The sequence below is a fragment of the Mustela nigripes genome, chromosome 13 (assembly GCF_022355385.1).
Source record: "Mustela nigripes isolate SB6536 chromosome 13, MUSNIG.SB6536, whole genome shotgun sequence".
NCBI lineage: Eukaryota > Metazoa > Chordata > Mammalia > Carnivora > Mustelidae > Mustela > Mustela nigripes.
The window spans coordinates 98,573,828-98,589,820 of record NC_081569.1 but is presented as its reverse complement, the minus strand read 5'-3'; the positions used below and the strand labels follow the sequence as shown (position 1 = coordinate 98,589,820).

Below are 15,993 nucleotides of genomic sequence, written 5' to 3'. Positions count from 1 at the left end.
TAATCTCTGATGAGGAATTAAAGTAATAATAGCAGCTACTATGTTGTGTCAGAAAGGATGCTACATGCTAACCTTCAATTCTCACAATCACATAGTACAATTGTAACAGAAGTGTTATTCCTAACGTTCCTCAGCTGAGATTTTAGTACAAATTAATTTCTTTGAAAATTCTAAATTTTTCATGAATAAAATTCCTCATGAAGACAGATTAGTCTGCCTTCCACTTACCTGAGGTCAGGAAGGTTTCGTTCCATATCCTATGTGTGGATAAGTGTTTACATGAACACAACGGATATACAATGCAATCAGTGGATTATGTTTAAAGACATAAACAGAACTGAGAGAAGTTTCTTTACTTTCTTTTTTAAAATTTATTTATTTGACAGAGAGAGATCACAAGTAGGCAGAGAGGCAGTCAGAGAGAGAGAGAGAGGAGAAGGAATCAGGCTCCCCACTGAGCAGAAAGTCTGACTTGGGACTCGATCCCAGGACCCCGAGATCATGACCTGAGCCAAAGGCAGAGGCCTAACCCAGTGAGCCACCCACGCGTCCCCTGAGAGAAGTTTCTTAAGTGCTTAGCCTATATGCATTGATTTTGAATTTTTTAAAAAAATTCAGTGGGTATCTTTTTATAAAATAATTATATAAAAACTGAAATAGCATAGTAGAATTACATGTTAACATATTCTGCCCATGACCAAACTGAAAAAGATTAGCTGCCGAGTTTCATTAGATTTTTAAAAACAAAGTGTAAAAATAATAGCCCATTACTTCACATACTCAAAAACAACTTCAGTTACTCTGAATAATGATGTTGTTAATCAAAAGAAATTCTGTCCAACAGATGATAAAATTCATCCAAGAGGTAGGTTGGATGCTCAAACAATCTCTCTGAGCAAAAACGAGGTTACGTTAGTAAATCAAGAAACTAAAACTGAGAAACTATGGCGATTGTCAGAATAAAACCAAAATAATTATGGTAATAAGTAGAACCTTTTCTTGTCTAAATTTTTTAATGAAGCTACTTAAATGTCATATATATTCAGTGTAACACTTAGAGAGATTCTTTTATATAGCAATTGAGTTAAAGATATATTAGCATATAGCAAAGAAAACCAATTTAAGGCATGCACTGAGGCAAGTTTCTCCCTAATTCCATCTGAATACAATCAGTGAAAGGAAGAATATGAAAGCTGTGAGAGGGGCTGAAAAATGCTAGGCGTGATTCTGATTACTATAAACCTGTTTGGCAACCTCTGCCAAAACTTAACACAGACATGCATAGATTCTCTACTCTTGAATAAACCCCAGAAAAGTATACGTACAGGTATACACACAAAATGTTCATAACAGTTTTATTCATAATAGCCCAATACTTACAACAACCTAATATTCATCAATAATAAATGGATAAACAAATAGGACAAACAAATAGGGCATATTCACAAAACGGAATATTACACAACAGTCAAAAGGAATTAGTGTTACGTGCAATAGTGTAAATGAATTTCACAGGCCAAATGTTGACTGAACGGAGTCAGATACAAAAAAAGAACACAACACATAATTTCAGCTGCATGAAGTTCAGAAACAAATTACAGAGGAGGAAACAGTTACTACCCTTTGGGTAGAGACTACTGTCCAGGTGGAGTCACAGAAGATCTTTCCGGGGTGCTGAAAATACAGCATATCTCAAGCTGGATGATGATTACACGTGTATATACACTTGTAAAAATTCTCTGAGCTGCACACTTAAAATCCCTACACCTTGCTGTAGATATAGCTCTATTCCTCAATGTCCAGGTTAACTAAGAAAGTTAACTCTGACTCAAAAACTGAAAGCCAGAGCTTAGTGCTCAAGTGCACAGCCTTTCCTGAAATTGGCTAGACTTAGGCTACTATTAACGATCAAGACGCACAGTAAGAAGCTAGCAATTACTACCATTTCATGTGTGTGTCAACTCAAAAGCATTTAAAAAGCAAACACATTATATATTAATAAAAATTTATATTTCAGTAAAAAGTTGTAAAATAGTACGGTGTTAGTTTTTCTATAATACGGTCACCAAAATTCTGCTATTTTGCCCCCAGGTGAAAGAACATTGAAAGCAGCTGCTCTTAAGCCATAATTCAGTTTATCCTTGTATAGATAACTTTAACACCCCAGTTCTGCTCCATTACTCACAGTCGCATTCTGTAAGGCTTTCGTCCTTCACCAGGTAGTAACTTGAATGTGGTCACCGCTGGGAACAGAATATTCAAACATTTCTAAAGTTGGATCTACTTACATTTATGATGATGTTCAAAGATTCATCATTGGGGAGGAAAATACACACACTCCGGCGGTCTTGCATGACTCTGTTGTTATGGAAGTTCAATTTGTTCATTGTGTTGTGGGCTCTCTAGTGGTCAGGGCTGGGCTCCGAGTCCTCGGCAATTCCTCTGGTTCCGAGCACTCCAAAGCCAGACTCCGCTCCTCATCACACGCCCTGCAGGAGAAGCAGCATGATGTTCCACTGCGTAGGTTTCATAGCTGTAGGAAAAGCCCCAAAGCCAGCCATAAATAATGGCAGCGAGACTGGCGAGGAGAGAGCCAGGAGATGAGCAGCCGCACAACTGCTCTTGGCACCGGGACAGCAAGTCTCAGAGCTGGGGTTGTCTGGCTTAATAAATGAGAACTCCCTGAAATGTGTTTTGTATTTTGCCCACTATCAACTGCTTTAAAACTTTCATTCACAGTCATGAATTAAACATAAAGCCAGTGAGTACCTCATACATTCAAAGCAGTGCTATGTGCTGCAAGGCTTGCAAAGGCAGAGAACCTGCCTTCGAGGAGCTTCCAAGCTCCCGTGGGAGATAAACGAATGACAAAACAGCCCCAACAACAAAATTCTCAATCTTGCTCTTTTTTTCCATTACAAACTCAAGTTAAATGTCTTGGCATTTTCATTACATTCCTTCTTCAACCACTGTGGTCTGGCTTTTACTCTTTTGCTTCGCCAATGTGGTTCTGCCAAAGGCAGTCAGGATCTCCAGACCATCAGCAGAATCTCTAGGACTCATTCAGTTGATCTCTCTCCCTTAAGGAGGTTAAGCCCTACTTAAAACTTTTTACTCCCTGAGTTTTTACGGCATTGCTCTCTCTCTCCTGATCCTTTAACCTGATGACACAAACAATACCTCTATGTACTTTACCAACCAACTAACATGTAAAAATAACAAAACTGTATATATCGACCATGTTTGTATACAAAAGAACTGTGGATATCTAATCAGTTTATTAAACACATTATTTCTTTTTAGATTTTATTTATTTATTTGTCAGACAGAGATCACAAGTAGGCAGAGAGGCAGGCAGAGAGAGAGGGGGAGGCAGGCTCCCCACTGAGCAGAGAACCCAATGCAGGGCTCGATCCCAGGACCCTGGGATCATGACCCAAGCTGAAGGCAGAGGCTTAACCCACTGAGCCACCCAGGCTCCCCTAAACACATTATTTTTTAACTTCTCTCAGGTTTCAATGTATACTTTTTTTTTTTTTTTGCAAGTAATGAAGATTTATCTCCAATCTTCAATACTCACATCATTTCTGTGTTTCATGACTTATTGCTGGCAAAACTTTGGAGAATAATTTTAAAACAATGGGGGATAATTTCTACTTTTAAATGAGTGTGTCTACACTGTTTCATATATTATTGCAAACATAACACTATTCAACCAAGATATGTTAAGGCTAGTTGCCCCTCAAGCCAACAGTAATTATTTTTCTCCAACAGTATTTATATTGTCTCTTTCAGGCAGACAGAGCAGAAGAGAATTTCCATGAATACAAATTGTTTTACCAATCAGAGAGTATAACCACACAGTTTTAACAAAAAAGCTCATATAAATCAAAGCATAAATGAGATATAATCTGGTCTATTTGCTTAAGGTTAAATGTCCACCTGTTATCAGCAGGAAATGGGAGAGAATATGATCTTATATGGCATTAGGAGTAAACATAAACTATTATTTATTCTTAAAGTATGAATAAAAATATCATCCACAAGGCAGCTATTCAAACTGAGTAAAAACAAATGGTAATCTTATATACAGTATTTCCTTATTAGAAAGGTGACCAGAAGCCCCCTTAGAAGTATTCTGCTTTTCTTAAAGGATCAATAGCAATTGTTTCACATTAAGTTGTAGCCAGGACCTTACACTATAGGATCACCGAAGTTCAGCATGGCAGTTCATCTCCAGTATGGGATGGTTAGGCCATATTTCTCCAACCATGAATTAAGTGCACCCCAAGTCCAATCCACTTTTAGTTCAACAGTTCCAAAACACCAGTTGTAAGACTGGGGTTGGTTGCCTCAGAATCACCTGGGTATGTGTAATAAATACAGAATCCTGAGCTCTCTTAGAATCTCCCAGGTCAGGGTTCAGGAATCTTAATCTTTTTAAAAAGCTCCCAGGTATTTCTGACACATAGATATAAAAACCACACTTGAATGAACAGAAGGAAGGTACCGAGCAGATTGTTGGTTATAATACCTTCACAGCATACACTGGGAAAACATCATGAGGTATAGAACGAGGAATAAGCAACATATGTAACTTTGCTTCATATCATTGCTGTAACTGGAAAAAAAAATCCTCAATATTAAAGGCTCTGAGGAGTCCTGCAGGCAATTTCTTAAATTTCTTTAATTTACTTGGTCACTGAATACTTTCCCTCTCCTCTAAGTCCTATCTATTAAGGTCCTGTAGAATAAATTCTTAAACATACCATTTGAGAAGTATGGCTATAAAGCAATTCCCTTGTCACATCCTAAAATGACAGATTTTTTCTTATATACTGATCTATTCTAACACTTAGGTCTCCTCTCTATTAAAATATTTTCAAGAAGAAATTACAGGCTATCATTAAAAGCATCTTACTTAAATTCAAAATCTTAAATGATATTAATCCCAGTGTAATTCTTATTTAAATCTACACCTCAAATTGAGTTACTCCTATAATTTTCTATTCCTAATTAAACCAACTAAAGGGGGAGTATTTCTCTTGACCTACTTTCTAGAATTAAAAAAATAAACTAAGGAAAAAATATTTTCTGAGGCTTGAGATGTTTCCAGAGCTTCATTAAGATAATTTTCAAATTTCATTTGAGTACAATTTTTACTTATTTTATGATTCAAATAATGCATTAAAAAACAAAAAAGATTGGAGGGGGATTATTAAAGAAAATTTCATAAAAAGTAGAGTCTTTAAGAAGCAGTACTGCTCCTTGGCTGCCTTTTCTGCTTTGAGGATGGCAAACTAAAAAGTCCTAAAAGAGAGATAGGATGAAATTTTTACTTCATCCAAGACTGCATGAAAGCTGATTAAAAGGTTCCAATGAAACAGTAAAATGTCTATATCTCTAATATGCTCCAGTATAAAATTTAATCATACATTGCAGACAGTCCTGGGGAAAAGAATCAGACTCAATTTATACCAATTTGAATTGCAGGAAGTAGCCTCTGAGCCACTGGCTACCTATGCTCTGTTCTCAGCTGAGTCCCAACTCAACCCCAGGAGAGCAAATGTCCTACTCCAGGCAGCCCTTTTCTGTCCAGGGATCTCAGGGTGGATTATTGTTTTTAGGATAGATATTTATGAAGAATACATCATGTTGTAGTGTCATATTCTCAGGTAACAACAAAACAGCTTTAATAATGATCAAACCAGGTGTGCCTGGGTGGCTCAGTGGGTTAAGGCCTCTGCCTTCAGCTCAGGTCATGATCCCAGCGTCCTGGGATCGAGCCCTACATCGGGCTCTCCCCTCTGCGGGGAGCCTGCTTCCTCCCCTCTCTTTCTCTCTGCCTGCCTCTCTGCCTACCTGTGATCTCTGTCTGTCAAATAAATAAATAAATACAATCTTTAAAAAAAAAAATGATCAAACCACCTCCTGTCATCTTTATTAATATCTAACTTACAAATAAAATATGTTAAGCTAGAAGATTCCCCCAGTTGAATTTTAAACCCACATTTTTATAAGTCCCTCATTTCCTGATAAGCCCCATTGGTTCAAAGTTACTTTGTTTCTTTTAAGAATCAGGAAGCCACCACCTGATGTGTGTACACTGAATACCAGTTTTCATTTTTTAGAAATTATAGGAATTATATAGGAACTAATTATATATACAAATATAATAATATATAATATAGGAGTATTATATAGAATATATATAAGAATATTATATAGAAATTATAGGAATTAATCTTTAAACTGGTTCATAAAAGTATGAACTCTAGTTTATGATAATATATCAACACTGGTTATCTGTTATGACAAATGTAGCACCCTCGTGTAAGATGTTAACAATGGGGGAAAGTGGGTGCATGTGGGTTTCTACGAACTCCTGTGCTCTTCGCAAGTCCTATATATCTAAAAGTATTCTAAAATAATAAAGTATACTAACAAAAAAGAACCAGGTTGCCAGATATCTCCAACACATGATATAATCTCACTCTGAATGGAGGCAAAGGAGGATTCTCAATTCTGAGATTGTCACCCTAAAAAAAATGAACAGGTGGTACTGTGATATGATGACTTCTATAAGGCAAGCATGGTGAGTAGCCACTTTTCAACAGTCAACAAGGTGTCTTTATTACCTAACAAAAACAAGATCAAAATTTACCTTGGAAAACTGGATCACAGAGAGCCCTTTTAATTTAATTATTATACATTTAGGAAGCTCACATCATACACACAGTACCATGATATTTATTTGCTAATAAGCAGAATACAATAGCAATAGAAGATGTGCTCTTACACCTTTGAGCTCAGGATCTTGTTAGGGACATACCTCTTGCCGAGAAACTTAAGATAATGATACTGTCTTTGCTTCCCAAGAGCATGTGTATTCTGATGGGCGACTCTCATGGGAAGACATCTGACAGCATGAAATATATGAGTACTGTGGTATCATTTTTCATTTTGGAATAAATAGTATATAGCCTCTTTAGTGTCTGGTATTCGTAAAAGTGATATCCAAACACCATTGGTAAAATGGCTTGGTTTTTTTCCCTCATTGATTTATTCATTCATTCCATGTATACACATTAAACACCTACAACATTCTAAGTGTTGTCATAGGTGCAGAGCATATAACACTGAACAAAAAAATATAACTCCACTGCTCTGGTGGAGAGAGACAATAAACATATAATGTAGATGGTGATATCTACTGTGAAGAAGAATAAACCCAGTAGATGAGAGAGTTGACGGAGATAAGGTGGTAGTGTAGATGCTATTTCATACAGGGTAATCAATCAGGGGAAGCATCTTTTACAAGTTGATATTTGAGCTGGTAACAGAATTAAGAGAGGGATATCATTTCCTTCTCTCCTTCCTTCCTTCCTTCCTTCCATTGATCCATCCATCCCAGGGGAAATGTTCCAAAAGAAAACAGTAAATGCCCAGGTTCACCTACTCTTCAGAAAAGACAGAATAATAGCACTAATTATAGCTAACATTTAGTACATACTTAGTATGTGCCAGGTGCTACTGTTGAGCACTTATGGTATATTAAAGAAAACTGTAGACTCTTTGCCATGCTTCCCATTAAGAGATGGGTTCTATATCCCCTTCCCTTGACTCTGGGCTAACTCATATTTGGTTAGAAATTCTGCATCATGGATAACTCATTTGTGTAAATGCTCTTGGTATGTTACTTCAAATCTCTACATTACTGACATTATGGGTCAAATATCCTTGTAGTGTGGGACATCTGGGGGATTGTGGGATGTTCAGCACCATTCCTGGCCTCTACCCACTAGATGTTAGGAGAATCCCCCCACTTCCCAGTTGTGACAACCCAAAATTTCTTTGGATATTGTCGAATGCCCCTTTGGGGCAAAATCATCCATTGTTGAGAACCAACTACTGAGAGTAAATTTCCTTAAATTCATTACTCTTCACCATCAGCTTTTTTTTTTTTTTTTAAATATAGGCATATCTTGTTTTATTGAACTTTGTTTTATTGCATTTCGCAGATAATGTGTTTGGCGGGGAGGAGAGGGGTTATCAGTTTTGTTTTGTTTTGTTTTTAAACAAATTTAAGGTTTGTAGAAATCCTGCTGGCAACATTTTCCCAACAGCATTTGCTAACTTTGTGTCTCTGTTTCATTTGGTAATCCTCATAACATTTCAACCTTTTCATTATTATTATATTTGTAATGGTGATGTGTGATCAGTGATCTTTAGTGTTACTACTGGAATTGTGTGGGGTGCCCATATAAAACAGTGAACTTAATAAATAAATGTGGGTGCTCTGACTGCTCTGCCAACCACCCATTCCCTGTCTCCCTTGCCTTCCTAGTCTCTGCAAAACAATGATACTGGAATAAGAACAATTAGTAACCCTACAATGGTCTCTAAGCGTTCATGTTAAAGGACGAGTTCCATGTCTTCTACTTAAAATCAAAAGCTAGAAATGATTAAGCTTAGTAAGGAAGGCAATGCAAAAGCCAAGACAGGCTGAAAGGTAGGCCTCTTGCACCATTTAGCCAAACTGTGAATGCAAAGGAAAAATTCTTGAAGGAATGTGCCACGTCAGTGAACAAATGCCAAGAGAGAAGGAAGGCTGAAAGAGTTGAGGAAGCTACAGAAAATGTATGCAGCTAGCATGAAGTTAAAAAAAAAAAAAAAAAAAAAAAAGCCATCCCAATAACGTACAAGTGCAAGGTGAAGCAGCAAGTGCTGATGTAGAATCTGCAAGTTACCCAGAAGATGTAGCTCCAATAATAAATGAGGGTGCTACACTCAACAACAGATTTTCAATGTTGTGAAACAGCCTTCTGTCAGAAGATGCCATCTAAAAAATTCATAACTAGAGAGAAGTCAATGCCTGGCTTCAAAGCTTCAAAGGACAGGCTGACTCCCTTGCTCGGGGCTAATGCAGCTAATGACTTGAAGTTGAAGCTAACACTCATTTACCAATCTGAGAATCCCAGGGCCCTTAGGAATAATGCTAAGTCTACTCTGCCTGTGCTCTGTAAATGGCACAACAAAGCCTGGACGATAGCTCATCTGTTTACAACATGGTTTACTGGATATTTTAGGTCCACTATGGAGACCAACATTCAGGAAAAGATTCTTTTCAAAATATTACTGCTCATTGCTTGCATACCTGGTCACTCAAGAGCTCTGATGGAGACACACAGCGAGATTAATGTTGTTTTCAAGCCTGCTAACACAACATCCTTTCTGAAGCCAATGGATCAAGGAGTCATCCTGACTTTCTAGTTTTATTATTTAAGAAATACTTTTCATAAGGCTCTAGCTGCCATGGGTAGCCATTCCTCTGATGGATCTAGGCAAAATCAATTAAAAACCTACAGTCACCATTCTAGATGCCATTAAGAACATCATGATTCATGGGAAAAGGTCAAAATATAAACATGAACAGGAGTTTGGAAGTCGTGGATTCCAACTTTCATTGATGACTTTGAGGGATTCAAGACTTCAGTGGAGGGAATGACTGCAGATGTGGTAGAAACAGTGAGAGAACCAGAATTAAAAGTGGAGCCTGAAGACAAGACTGAATTGCTACAATCTCAAGATAAAACTTGAATCAATAAGAAGTTGCTTTTATTATAGATGAGCAAAGAAAGTGATTTCTTGAAATGTAACCTACTACTGGTGAAGAAGCTCTGAAGACTGTGGAAATGACAACAAAGTATGCAGAATACAACATAGGTTTAGATGATAAAGCAGCAGAAGGGTTTGAATATTGAAGCCACTTGTGAAGTGAGTTCTACCGCAGGAAAAATGCTATCACACGGCATCACATGAGACAGAGAAATTGTTCATGAAAGGAAGAGTCAACTGATATGGGAAACTTCATTACTGTCTTATTTTAAGAAATTGCCACAGCCACCCCAACCTTCAGCAACCACCACCCTGATCAGTCAGCAGTCATCACTGCACAGGCAAGACCTTCCAGTGAAATAATTATGACCTGATAAAAAATGAGATGATGGTTAGCATTTTTTTTTAGCAATATAGTATTTTGAATTAAGATACATACTTTTTTTTAAGTTTTATTTATTTTATTTTTTAAAATATTTTATTTATTTATTTGACAGAGAGAAAGAGAGAAATCACAAGTAGATGGAGAGGCTGGCAGAGAGAGAGAGAGAGAAGCAGGCTCCCTGCTGAGCAGAGAGCCCGATGCGGGACTCGATCCCAGGACCCTGAGATCATGACCTGAGCCAAAGGCAGCGGCTTAACCCACTGAGCCACCCAGGAACCCAAGGTACATACTTTTTTTTAAGACATAATACTATTGTGTACTTAAAAGATAACAGTATAGTGCAAATACTACCTTTTGTATGCACCGGGAAACCAAAAAGTTCATTGGACTTGCTTTACTACCATATTCACTTCTCTGCCGTGATCTGAAACCAACTTGCAATGTCTTGAGGTATGTCTGTAATAGTACAACATTTACTAAACACATACTGTCCAACTAAATGTCAGCAATTGAGTCAAAACTCAGAAACCTGGCTTGAATCTTGAAGACAACTTTTTCAACTTTTTGAATGTCTTACTAGCCTCTGGCTTCAGAGGCCACTTTGATGTTTAGCCTTCTTGAAACTTAAATTTTTAATGGAGTGTACTGCCAAACTTCTCACATAAGTACACTTCCATTATTATCAGGTACTTATTCCTGAAGAGTTCTAGATTTTGATTTTATACCTGGAAATATAGAAACAAACATGGAAACAAGTAATACCTGAGTTTCAGTTCGTATGCTAGGCATTATGAAGTTATTTTTTCTTAAGTAAGGGTAATTTGCTTATAAGAGTCATTTTGGGACTATAGAAATATTTTTCTCACTTAATTTGAAGAATAAGTAAATTGAACACTTTTCATTTCATGTCCTTTTTTTTCCAGTTACTGTTTTATCTGAAAAGGAAAGTAGTTGCTATCTATCAACTACCTGGAGCCAAACCCTCTAGAAAGATCACTCGTTGCTCTTTGCCATGTTCCAACCATTGCTCTCCAAGATAAATGAAGGACTGTGAAAAGCTTAACATCACCTTTCATATGGTTGAACCTCAGCTATTTAGAGGCCACAGGGAAAGAATACTGATTAAAAACATGGACTTAACCTTTCCAAAGAGTCAAACCTGAGTCCTAATATGGATTCTACAATAGCCACAGGCAAGAAACCTAATCTCTGAGCTGTAAAATATGTAATTTTGGCCTTCTAGAACTATTAAAAAGGTGAAACTGAGATAATGAATATAAAGTATTAGGTATCAGGTTACTGGGTGGATGGTTCATTGAAACAACAGTCATGTGCTGCCAGGTCATAAAAAGGCACATCTACAACTGATCAGCAAAAATACATATCACCTAGAGATCTGGAATTTAGAGCCAGATGCAACAAGTCGGCTAAACTTTGGGGTGGGGAAGGTAAGTGTAATGTTGATTATAAATGGGGCAGTTACATTATACTAGGTGGTGACTCCTTTGAAATTTTATGATTGAAAAAGAGAAAGTGTATATGAATGCATAGGTTCCAATATGCTGGTTGACCAAAAGATGCAATGTCGAAGACATCTGTGTAACTCTCTTTGGCACCTTCTTTCCACCAGGAGTGCCCCCTCTCCAATCCCACATGTTTCCAGTGGGGCTATCAATCAGTGTATTCTCTACTTTGGAAGGGTGAAGAGATGACATAGGGTATGAATGTGACCAAAGCTGGCCAAACGGGTGCCCCATTCTCCAGTCCCAGTGCTTGGTCTGAAGGGTGAATGTATAACCCAAGTGAAGCCAGAATTCTTCCATGAAATCTGTTATACAAATGCTGGGTTGGAGAGAGCTACTCCTCTCCTTGGACAAAGGATAACACTCTCTTGGATGAATATTCATCATTAGCAAAGAAGACCTGGAAGGCCCCAAAAAAAAAAAAAATCTGAGTAACTGAAAAGTTTAGGTGTTTGAGTTGCAGTTCTGACACCACTATTCTGGATGAGTAGAACACATAGCAATTTGAGAAGGGATCAGTTTACAGTACAGTCGTAGCAATTTTAGTAAAAGCATTTATTTTATTTTATTTTTTTTTGGTAAAAATATCTTTAATTTGGGGTCTATTATACAAATGTGGCAAGGAGAAAATCTGCTAACTACCAAATGCAATCTATAACCTGACTCTAGCATTTTTACACTACACACTATAAGTGGCTGTGTATGTTACTTGAAATGCAGCTGTGATATATAGTTAGCATATGTAAAGTAGTATGCAAATATACATATTTTATCTATGTGAGTATATTTATAAATTTTACATATATGACATGTGCATGCAAGCACCTACATATAATACAAGTAATAACTACACTTGAAATGCAGTTATTGAATCAAGAGAAATGTTAAGTTTGGAAAGTAGGAACATAGTGAGAGGCAATATAATGTGCGGCTTAAGAGCCTGGATTCAGACTGCCTGGATTTGGATCCAAGCTGAAAGGCTTGGAACCTGGGTATCCTTGGGCAAGGCTCTGTATTTCTTTGTGTCTATTTTTCTCACCTCTGAAATCAAACTGTTGTGAAGAGTATTAAATTAGCTACTCTTTACTACCAAGTACCATTATTGATGTTGTGTTATAGAAAGTAAGGGGAAGAACTGCTATTTGGTAGTGGTATGGTGGTTAAATCAATCTATTCTGTCAATCATCTCTTGAGTTCTAAAAGAAATAGTGCTTTTCTCTTGTTTGTAGCTAATAGATTATTTTGTTTCTCTATTTATTAATGAGATTTGTTACAGGCACCTTGGAGCTGGGAATGGCAAAGCACCTTCCAATCAAAATGGATTTGAATTGGTGCCAACTAACGCTTATCATACTCTAAGGAATAAAATTACGTTGCTGGTCCTACAAATGTTTGTGCCCTTTGACCCAATAGTCTGACTTCTGGCGAATGTATAAAAAGGAAATAATTCAAACAAAGTACATCATTTTTTTTTTAAATATAAATTAAAACTACAATAAGATAATCAACAACACTAGAAACAACAGGTGTTGGTGAGGATGTGAAGAAAGGGAAAGCCCTCTTGCACTGTTGGTGAGAATGCAAACTAGCGCAGCCATTCCGGAAAACATCATGAAGGTTCCTCAAAATGTAAAAAACAGAACTACACTAGATGATGTAGTAATAGCACTACTGGGTGTCTACCCCCAAAACACAAAAGCACTAATCCAAAAGGATACATGCACCCCTCTGCTTATCACCGCATTATTTACAGTAGTCAAGAAATGGAAGTAGCGTCAGCATCCACTAATAGATGAATGGATAAAGAAGATGTGGTATAAATATACAATGGAATATAATTCAGCCATAAAAAGAAAGAAATCTTGCCATTTGCAATGATAGGCATCCTATGAATGGGAGAAGATATCTGCAAATGATGTATTCAATAAGGGGCTAATATCATATACAAAGAATTTACACAACTCACCACCAAAAAACCCCAAATAACCCAATAAAAATATGGGCAGAGGGCCTGAATAGATATTTTCCCAAAGAAGACATACAGTGATGTTCAACACCACTAATTATCAGAGAAATACAAATCAAAACCATAGTGAGCTATCACCTTATACCTGCCAGAATGGGTAAAATCAGAAAGACAAGAGATAACAAGTGTTGGCAATGAGTGGAGAAAAAGGAATTCTCATGCGCTGTTGGTGGGAATACAAACTAGTTCAGCCAACTGTGGAAAACAGTATGGAGGTTTCTCAAAAAATTAAAAATAGAATTACCATATGACCCACTAATTCCACTACTAGGTATTTACCCAAAGGAAAAAAAAAAACTAATTCTAAAACTAAAAAACTAATTCAGAAAGATATATGCACCCCTATGCTTATTGCAACATTATTTACAACAACCAAGATATGGAAGCAACCCAAGTGTCCATCAATAAGATGAATGGATAAATGGTGGTGCATATAGATAAAATGGAATGTCACTCAGCCACAGAGAAGGACGAGATCTTGCCATTTGCAAAAAAAAAAGGATGGACCTAGAGGGTATTACACTAAGTGAAGTCAGACAGAGAAAGACAAGTACCATATTCACTTGTATGTAGAATCTAAGAAACAAAACAAACAAAAAGCAGAAAGAGATCCCAAAATACAAAGAACTGGTGGTTGCTAGAGGAAAGGGGAGTGGAGGGCTAGGCAAAATGGGTGAAGAGAGTGGGGGATACAGGCTGCTAGTTATGGAATAAAGAGGTCATGGGTATTAAAAGGTACAACATAAGGAGCAGTCAAGGACACTGTAATAGCATTATATAGTGACAGATGACAGCTACACTTGTGGTGAGCATAACACAGAACCTTGTTAAACCACTATGTTGTACACCTGAAACTAATGTACACTTTGTGTCAACCATACTTTAACTTAAAAAAAAAAAGGTAATGAGAGCTTTACAATTATTTTTAATATTTCAAATATGCTGATAAAACTGGTACAGTATATTAAAAAAAGAAAACCTGGCACGTTTATCCTTGGTAATATTTCAAGGAAAACTGAGAGTGTTCACTTAAGCAATTTTAATACCGTTTTTCAAGTGCTTATTTTGATAACACAGTTTTACGTGTCTGATTTAAAAAAATCAAAACAATTTATTTTAATAGACAATCTTTTCAAACATGAGGGCCGAGGAAGATGGGGGAGAAAAAGGACAGCAAAAGTGAACCTCGGTGGTCAGAAGGTTGGGATTTCGTTGCTATACATACACTTAAAAAAAAAAAAAAAGCTTAGTGAAAAAAAAACAAAAACAAAAACAAACAAACAAAATCCTTCCTTCTATCTAATCTATCCTTCTAGTGCCTTTCTCCTCCACCGTACATATTCACTGAATTCTCACCTGGATTTCTAGATGTTCTATCTTGTCTCACTCTTGAAGTCGGCCATCGCCCCAAATGCTGCCACGGCAACCCTGTTACACTGCACAACCATCTCTCACATCCCAGCTCACACACTTTTTCATGCTACAGCACTTCCATGGGAAAACACCTCAACTCTAAGGCAGAATCTTTCACCACCGGCTTCCACCCAGCCTCTGTGTGGCCTTCTCTAACTCATATCTTAACATTTATTACAATTGTTTTCCTCGTAGTCCTCTGAGCAAGTCTTGCTCTCATATGTCTGTGCTTGACTGTGTTGTTCCCTCTGCCTAGATATCCTTCCTTGCATATTATCCACCCACCTTCAAAAGAATAAAAACAAAATATCTTCTTTCTCCCCCCAAAATTCAAGATACTTGTCTGGGAAGCTTGCTTCCACATAGGCAGGCAATAGAGGGTCATTTCCCTTGCGCTCATATCACCCTCTGTAGTTGTCTCCCCATGGAGAACTGGAATCTCCTCCAGGACAGGATCCATCAGCATCTAATGTCTCTAATGTCTGCGGTAGTACTGGGTCTATAATAGGCACACAGTAGGATGTGAGGAGTAAATTATTTATAAAATCACCAAACATGCGAATTCTCTAGCAATTAAGATTAAAACTATGAGGACACCTAGTCAGTTAAGTGTCTGCCTTCAGCCCAGGTCATAATCCCAGGGTCCTGGGATCAAGTTCTGCATCAGGCTCCTTACTCACTGGGGAGCTTACTTATTCCTCTGCCTGCCACTACCTCTGCTTGTGTTTTCTCTCTCTCTCTCTGTGTCTCTCTGACAAATAAATAAGTTGTTTAAAAAAAAAAAGATTAAAATTATATTTTTAAAGAAGCACTCTCCTGTCCCCACTCTAGAAATGGGAGTCAGTATTGGTCACAGCTTCTTAAATATTTTCTGCATGTTAATTACAGCGGAAAGGTGCATATTGTTCCTTGTCTTTAAATGTAGAAGACAAACATGAAAAAATAATAATCTCCAAATTGTCAACAAAAATACAGTTTCTAGGAAAGTTTCCCTATGTATCAAGTTAAGCCAGCTTTGTTCTTTTTAT

At 37.2% G+C, this 15,993-nt stretch overlaps 1 protein-coding gene across 5 annotated transcripts in view; it reads right to left on the bottom strand.

Moving 5' to 3' along the window:
- Positions 1 to 15,993, bottom strand: part of FRMD6 (FERM domain containing 6) — a 74,943-nt gene that overhangs the window by 34,015 nt on the left and 24,935 nt on the right. For 3 of the 5 annotated variants that reach the window (XM_059373192.1, XM_059373196.1, XM_059373194.1), the window contains exon 2: positions 2,289 to 2,489. In XM_059373192.1, coding sequence (XP_059229175.1) covers positions 2,289 to 2,387 — 99 coding nt within the window. In that variant the 5' untranslated portion in view covers positions 2,388 to 2,489. Of the gene's footprint in view, positions 1 to 2,288; positions 2,534 to 15,993 lie in introns of all 5 variants that reach the window. The other 2 variants (XM_059373193.1, XM_059373195.1) reach the window with 1 other exon arrangement.